At 43.7% G+C, this 8,348-nt stretch overlaps 1 protein-coding gene across 1 annotated transcript; it reads right to left on the reverse strand.

The window, feature by feature from the left end:
- Window positions 1-1,304: 1,304 nt before the first annotated feature.
- LOC128939536 (glutathione S-transferase-like) lies at window positions 1,305-8,052 on the reverse strand. Its single transcript, XM_054280564.1, has 7 exons — window positions 8,034-8,052; window positions 6,839-6,952; window positions 6,194-6,245; window positions 3,851-3,983; window positions 2,848-2,989; window positions 2,025-2,156; window positions 1,305-1,706 (listed from the first exon to the last, which is right to left on the reverse strand). The coding sequence occupies exons 2-7, from the start codon at window positions 6,923-6,925 to the stop codon at window positions 1,587-1,589; spliced, it is 666 nt and encodes a 221-aa protein (XP_054136539.1). The 5' UTR covers window positions 6,926-6,952; window positions 8,034-8,052; the 3' UTR covers window positions 1,305-1,586.
- Between the last annotated feature and the right edge of the window lie 296 nt (window positions 8,053-8,348).

Here is an 8,348-nt window from a genome sequence, read left to right on the forward strand (position 1 = left end):
AAGTGTGTGTGTAATTATTGGTTTGTTGCACACTTGTTATGGTTTGACACTGGCACAATGCCAGTGCCCCCATGAAAATTCCCCCCTCCCTGGCATCTGCTGTGAGATGGTAACAAACCTAGATTTTCTGGACAACATTTCCACTGGGCTGGCTCCGAGGCAGCTGCACATCAGGGACATGGCTGGGACACCGTGAGCAGGGGACAGGCTCGGAGGCCCCTGAGGCAGCAGCGATTGTGTGAATTGTGGGGGGCTGGGGCTGCAGGCCTTGTGCAAGGCGTTCAAGCACTCCTTGTGCCAGGGGCTCAGGCTCTGAGTGGCCAAAAACTGGGATATCTGTGAGGGATCCTGACAGTACATGGCCATGCCAGGAGCTCATCCTCAGAGAAGGCCTCATGGCGTGGAGTCAGTACCCACAGCCCAAGGTTCTGGTGGCACTCAGCAGCTGCCAGTGTTGTCTAAATGCTTCAGCGAGGCAGGAGGGAAACAGCTCCTGCAACAACCCTCTGTAATACATGCTTTCCTACTGAAAAATATTAGTTTATTTCTCTTTTTGATGACAAAAACTGGTTCCAGCAGCATGACATTTCCTATGATGAAATTGTTGGCTTTACCAAGACCTACATAGCCCTGAGATTGCCCAGCTGAAAACTGACAGTGCTCCAGTTGTAGCTGGATTTAGGGCACTGACTCTTTCATTTACAAACTTGGTTTATTTGGGGTTTAAGTAGTATCACAGAATCTTAGAATGGTTTGGGGTAGAAGGGACCTTAAAGATCATCTAGTTCCAACCCTCCTGCCTTGGACAGGAATACGTTTCACTACATAACTGCATATATTTATCAAAGCTCAACAGTCTTGTTAACCTCAATACTGGAGTTTGATTTAGTGATTAAAATGAACAACTCCAGTACAACGTGTATTAAACTTGGTTTAATATACAGTGACATAAGTCAATATGGATTCCTGCATTCCAGGATCTCACTAAGACCTGACACCATCCTGAATCCTTCCGTGACAAGTTTTAAACTGGTGACCAGCATTTGTTTCTCAGAGTCTCCAAAGTTGCTGCAATAGATCTCCTGATAAAGGAAATATGGGTGAAGCTGCATTACAAGACTTCAAGTGTCTAGTGCCAAAGCAGAGACACAGTAGGAGCTCTGGTCCAAGGATATTCAAAGTTCAGCTCAGAGGAAAGCAGAATCCAAACTTTCAGCCTCAGCTAGCCAGAACATGCAGGCTTTTCCTGGCATTTCCCAGAAAAAAAACCAACATGACATACTGTTTGGGATAATCTCTCCTAATTTTCAAACAATTCTTGGGAATGCCAGATAAACACAACCAGACAGATCTTAGGAATAGAAGTAGCAGCAAGAAATCAATGAACAGCCAGGTTTTGAGTATCAATAGTAAGAATTTATTTCAGGTATTCTCTTTAGTTATTTAAAGCATTCTGTGTTGTCCAATATACCCCCTATTTAGTGAAATATTGCCTTTCCTGGTAGGATCAAAACATGGTTTTCAGTGTTTTCATTATTTCCCCAATGTCAGCAAGCACAATGGAAATAGTTTCTGCAGCTTTAGACTCAGCAGAAAATTTTCATTACTTTTGGTACCTCTTCGTCAGTTATTAGCGGTTTCCTCTGGCTGCCAGGCTGCAGGAATTTCTTTATTGTGGGGATATTGCTTATTCTTGCTTTGAAACTCTACAAAACAAAATCAAAACAGCACAGTGCTTAAGAATCATTGCAGCTGTCAGACATTTCAATGATATCTGTGCCCTGAAAGACACATTACAGCTTGGTGCTGCAGAAGAAACTATATGCTTCCCCCTTTTTTGTTTTCGGGATTATAAAAAGATACCACAAATATAAAAACGAGTAGCCAAGGCCAGCTACAGTACTTGGGATATTTTTTCCATATTTCAAGTCACTTCTGACCCTCTCACTCCCACATATTTCTCAGCCACTTTAAATCAGCAGTCCTTTCCTTTCATTCTATATTCAAATTGCCCAATCATTTACCTGCAAGAGAGGAAATTTGGCAAGTATGTCAGGTTTGTACTCCTCTGCCATCAAAATGACTTCAAGTAATTGAACATCTGCCCTGCTCAGCTGGTTGCCAACCAGAAAGCCTTTTCCATGGTTTTTCAAAACCTAAAAACAGAGAACAGAAGCAGATCATGTCTCTTCTCTGTTAATAAAGTATAAAATAACATATAAATATATAAAATATAATTTTTCTGTTCTTCTCTCATAAAAAATATATTTTCAAAGCAAGGTCACACATTGCACAGAGTTGTCACTGAAAGAAGGAAATGCAGGTCAAACACCTGCAGCACAAACAATGATCTGAAGGCACTGCCACCCTAGGCATCATCAATCAGCTCTTTCACTTCTACATTCCTGTCTGGCAGCTCAGTTGGACTCATCTGGCCTTGCCTGCTGTAGCTGCACTGAAGGCTCAGCTGTATGAGATACAGGAGGAACTGCAATGCTTTTACACAGCATGTATGGTACAGGGCCATTTGCCCTTCAGGAGGAGACTTGATGTCAAAGCTGGTGCTGTAGAGTCTTTTGTCTGAAACAACACACACACTGAAACATGGACATTTGGGGAGCTCTGTGAGTGCTGGTTTTTGCAGCTGTACATCTCTCCCAGATGTGAAGTGCCTTCTGTCCCCTCTGTAGTGTCCTGTCTCCACCTTAATCCCAGCACCACTAAAACCAGAGCATTGGTTTTCCAGGGGTAGCTTCTCTTCTGTTTTCCTCCATTAAACCAGTGTGCTTCCAGGATGGAGGTTCAAGGTAACAGCATCAATGGAGCTACAAGCTCTTTGCCACATACCTTCTCAAAGGCTGGGAAGTATCTGTTTTCAGTCTTGTCCATCATATTTGCAAAATGTTCCTGCCTTTGGTCTGGTGGTAGGTAGCCATATGTCATGAGTAACTCATTCAGATCAAACATTCCTTCCACGTACATATCGATTCTGAAAGGAAGAGATCCACTTGGTCAGGTCACACAGTAGGTCTAAACAGCACAATAACTCCTGGCACAACCTCACTGAGATGCTGGGAAATCCCTGCCCCATCTATCCCACACACACACACATACCCTGGCAAAGATCCCCCTGGAATGCAGTTGCACTGGGGCCAGGCAGGGGGGGGCTTGGGCCAAAGGAAAATGCAAAATTCCTAGGGAAACCTAAAGACTGTAGGACTCCCACTTGTTGCTGGGACTGATTCTTGTCTGGAATATGGGTTTGTGAACCTGATTACAAAACTGTCATGTGTACCATGAACACTCGTGTTAAAAATCCAATAAGACAGCCTAAGTTTAACAGCAGGTCTATATCATTTCTAGCAAATACCGTGACAAATGTGTTTACCAGTGCTTATTAAGTTCAAGCATTCAGTACTACCTCAGGTGAAAACATGAGCTCCAGGAGTCCTCTCCTTTAAAAACCTGTAATTAAATCTGCACTAATTCCGGTTATTAGAGAGAGAAGGGTTTTTCTTCCCTTAAAAGACATTGCCCTAAATGTGAGGAGGGTAAAATGATGCTGCTGACAACTGCAGGAGAAAATGAAATGCAGCATCAGTGGGACAGTCTGCCCCCCGACTGCTTTCTTCTGATAAGTGCATGGACCTCTGACTGATGATTCCTGGGCTCGCTTGCCCTATGGAATCCAGCTGGCTCTCTCTGCTGTAGACATCAGCTGCAGTCACAGTGATCTCGTGCACTGCTGCCCTCTCCCACTGAATCGAGCTGGGAGCTGGATACCCTTGTGTTTCCCTGAGCTACAGGGTGAGCTGGGGTCCAACAAGCAAAGGTGGTACTGTTACAGTACAGGGCTCTCTCCTTCACGTCCTTCCCGTAGAGGTTGTACTTGGTTGATATGTAGTTGGCAATGGCTCTGGTCTGCACCAGCTTCATCCCGTCCATCTCTACCATTGGCACTTGCTGAAAGAGCAGGGATCCATCTAGGCCAAGGGGAACAACACAAGGAGAAGTTCAGTCCCTCAGTGAGAACCACCCACATGTGCTAGGCAAAGAGACCACACGTATTACTTTTCATTTAGAATCTGAATCAATCTGGATGGATAAAATATCCCAAGATCATCAAATCCAATTGTAAAACCAGCAATGCCTAATTCCACCACTAAACCCTCTCCCCAAGTGCACGTCTACACGCAGTGACTCAACCACTTCCTTGGGCAGCCTGTTCCAATGCTTGACAACACTTTTGGTGGCAACCTTCCCCATTCTTACAGGAAGGTGTGGAAAATGCTCACCATGCAGCAGTGACATGTTAATAACTTAATACTATAGCAATGAAATTGTGGGAATTTCAGATTGAGGAAACAGCCAAAGGCAGAACTGGCAGCTGTCACACATTGAAAAATACATGCACTGCATGGCTCTAACACAGGTGATTTTCATGGAGGTTCACAGAGATGAAAAGGACTGAAAGACCTGGTCCAGTCCATTTCTGTCATGTTTTGCTAAATACATCTGGACTTTCTAATCACTGGCTGACTTATAATGTGAATACTAATGAATATATAAATAATAGTGAATAGAAAAGCAAAAAATATCTTTGTGACAACTTTATTGACTTTATAAACGGCAGCTCATCTGTCTAGGCATGAAGTGGGAAGACTGAGAGACTTCCATGAGATTCCTGCAAGACACAAATATCACTTGGAGTGAAGCTGGAGCCATGCAACGCTTTTGCTAGCACAGAGAAATCTTATCTTAGCCTGAAAGATGTAAAAAATCTTCTCCAGAAAGAGAGGTATCAGATCAGAGAGTCAGCAAGAGTTTTTGCTTGATGGAATCATATTTCTTGATTCAGATGACTGATCAGATATGTCCCTCTTTGTAAGGGTGCATTTAGCATTCTGCTTGTGTCCCAAAATACTTTTTGAAAGGCAGCCTGTTACATAGGGACCAAGTCATTATTCCTACAGGACAGCAGGACTGCAAATGATAACCCAAGCTCAGGTTGCTTTTCACAGGCCAGGTGAAGAGCACAGACATGCAATTTGGTTTGGAAGAGACATGATTATCATGGCCAGGAAGACAGAAGTGGAAGCCAGCACGGAGGGTTGTTGCCTTGGGAGGCAGGAATGCAGCAAAGGAACAGGTAAACTCGGAAATCTGGAACTCTGTTTTCTTAGGGATCATAAAACCACAACTTTGAAGGCAACCTAAGATGCTAATGACTTTCAAGATGATCTGAAGACAAAGGCCTCTATGGCCATAGGATGGAAAGCAGTGGTCACAAAGTGAAGCAAAGGAGTGAGACCTCATGGGAGATGACCCCTGGGTGCCAACTGTAGGGGCTGATCTCTGGGGCCGTTCGGGTCCCATCCGGCTGCTCTGGACCCCCGCCCATCCCAGCCTTTACGAGGACAAAAGGAAAAGACTCGAGGCTCTCGTCTCCTCGGGACCAGAGCCCTACTTTATTCCTTGACACGTGTCACCTGGAAATCCAGGCAACATCCCTGGGGAAAAAGAGGAGGAATGCTTGATGGTGGGAGATTTCAAACCAGGGAATGGAGGGTGGAGGTAAAGAACCACAGGCAGTGGGATACAAGTGGGGAGGGGGAGAGGAGAGGAGGAGACCAGGGAGAAACCACTGCTACTGGGGCTCAGGGGGCAAAGGGGAGAAGGAGACAGACCATGTGATCAGTGCAATTTACCAGACACACAGTGCAAAACACCAACTAAATGAACTATTTAGTGCAATACAACAAAGGAGAGTCAACCATCTGAACTTCAAGAAAGGCTCTTGGACTGTGTGGGTTGTCCAGAGAAGCTGTACATTCTCCATCCTTGGAGATACTCAAAACCCAGCTGGGCATGGTCCTGGGTAACTGGCTGGAGGGGGCCTTGCTTGAATGGGGGAGGTGGAGTAGATAATCTTGAGAGGTCCCTTCTGACCTCAGCCCTTCTGGCATTCAGTGAAGGTTGAAACAACTGGGTGGATGATATCACCTAACACTGCAGTGTGCAACTCTGAGAGCTCATGTACAATACTGTATAAGCCATTTTCTTTGTAAGGCACTAAGACTTCAGAATTCTTAGGTGATCTCAGACAAGCAATTCTAAATCAAATTTTAATTCTGATTACTTTTATTATTATGATTATTGCTGCTTGTATTATCTAAAAGTGAAGGAAACTTACCCTTCTGTAACTTTGTCAGATCCTCCTTTTTTTCCAGGTAAGATTCTTCAAACTGCAGGAAGGAGAAATGTTCTATTGTTATTCCATGATTTAGCCTCTCCTCCTTTAGGTAAAAAAGGCCTGAAGTGATATGTATTGGGCAATGTTATATTTCTAAAACATAAATCATATTTGAAATCTTTAAGGCACATTGGCCTTCACTGTGACAGAAACCCTTGTATTTGAAACACACAGATTCCCATACACCATCTCAGGTTTAGTATCAGAATCTGTCAGAGGAAAAAAAAAAGAAAACCTGTAGTTTTGGACATTGGAATTTAACTGAAGGTACTCAGAATTGCAGGTGCTTGACCTCTGTAATCAGAAGATTAGGAAGCCAGGTTCTGCTGCTGGGGTTCTAAATTTCTTCTCTCTCTAGCTACAGGGGAGGAGCATTTCTGGTGCTACCTGCAGGCTTTGCACACGATGCATGCAAGCGAGACAGGAACTTGCCCCCTGCTTAGGGCAAGCTCATGGGCCCTGTTGGCCTGCTCAGCAATGCACTGAAGGCAGAGCTTGAAACTGCTGCTCAGTCGCACTTTTCAGAAGGAACAGTAGAAGCACATATTTGTCACAGGATCTCAGTACAAAAGACCAGAAGCAAACCTCAACCCCAGCTGCTGCCAGGAGCCACCGAATTGGTTCCATGCGGCCACGTCCATTGAAGTAGTGCAGCTTGGGTTTTCCAGACATGTTTCCACCTGCCTGATTCCCTGATATCTGCAATGAAGAAAGCAGGGTTGCACAATAAACATTCACAATCCTGGATTCAACTCTCTAATTTGCACTCAAAATTGTCTTTTTGAAATCAATGATTTATCGTCCAAGACTTGAATTAATCAACAGTGGAGGTAAAAGTTAGAATGTATTGAGAGACTGCCGCGTATCATTCTGCCTTCACATATTACTCACACATGCAGAATATTTAAGCAGAACTCTGTACTTACAGCAATTGGCCCAGAGAGAAAACCAGTCAACCAAAACAGTTTTTATTCAAAGTGTTCAGTTCTGACGAGAAAGCTGCTTGTGCTCATTGTGTATTTTTGCATTATCTCAAAACACAGTTACTGTTTAATCACATACATGCTATAATCTCAGCAATTGCTCTGCTTTCTCCAGCAGCCATTTATGCTCCATTATAACCAGCCAGGAAGGAATCCTTTCCATCAGTCAATCTCTTTTACAACACTTCATGCTTCTAATATGTCTTTAGACAAACCTCTAAAAACATGGAAATTATTTTGCCTCTGGTAACATCAGATTTGCCTTTACCACAGGCACAGCCTCAGGGCAATGCTTGCTTGGTCCAGTTCCAACTCTGCTGGAATTTTGAGCAACAACAGCTTCTAGGCAGACACTTAAAGCAACAACAGTTTCAGAGCAGACTGTCACCCACCCCACTCAGAACCATGTGTGCACATCAGCCACAAACACACCCAAACAGTGCCCAGCCTGTACCAGCCTCACAGCTATTGACACCCTGTCAGCAACAAAGCTGAAGCCTTAACAGCAGCAAAAGGAAAACAGCCAAACCACCACCATATTCCCCTTGTAAATAGAATGTCAGCTTCTCTACAGTAGGAAGGAGGAGGTGAGAGAAAACACTCCCCACTTGTTGCATCTGCACTTCTTTTTCTAATTCTCTGCACCTCAAAAGCAGCTGATTAAGAATTAACATTTGGTACACATAACCATGTTAGTAAAGAAAGTACATACACACATTTATTCTATAAAACCCATTCAATGACTGAGTTTCACATACAACAACTCCCTGCATGTCCAAATAAAAGAACCCACTTACCTTGTGCACAGTGGAACTCACTCTAAGCTCTCAGCCGTTCTGTCTTGAGATCATATATCTCTATAGCCCCTCCCACACCAAGTATTGCCAACAATTCTCTGCAAATGGGAAACCTCTTTCTCTTAAGCACACAAAACCAATTCTCTCTGTTTAGTTACTTCTTATCTACAGAGAACAAATTCCTGAATAATGATGACAGTGCAGAAATGTAAGATACATGAGAGATCGTGATCATTGGAAGTATCTGTGTCAGCACAAAATGGTAATATGCCTCCTATTTGCCATTTTAAAATAATTATAGTGTCTGAAAAGGTC

The sequence above is a fragment of the Melozone crissalis genome, unplaced genomic scaffold (genome assembly GCF_028551555.1).
Source record: "Melozone crissalis strain CALT ecotype California unplaced genomic scaffold, PUWL_Pcris_2 ptg000027l_1, whole genome shotgun sequence".
In the NCBI taxonomy this organism is placed as follows: domain Eukaryota; kingdom Metazoa; phylum Chordata; class Aves; order Passeriformes; family Passerellidae; genus Melozone; species Melozone crissalis.

What these genes read in the sequence shown, in the direction of transcription:
- LOC128939536 (XM_054280564.1), bottom strand. Translation starts at nt 6,925, where the DNA reads ATGTCTGGAAAACCCAAGCTGCACTACTTCAATGGACGTGGCCGCATG. An exon ending in TGGCAGCAGCTGGGGTTGAG is followed by an intron (nt 6,246 to 6,838) that starts GTTTGCTTCTGG and finishes TCCTTCCTGCAG; the next exon opens with TTTGAAGAATCTTACCTGGA. An exon ending in GACGTGAAGGAGAGAGCCCT is followed by an intron (nt 2,990 to 3,850) that starts GTACTGTAACAG and finishes TCTTCCTTTCAG; the next exon opens with AATCGATATGTACGTGGAAG.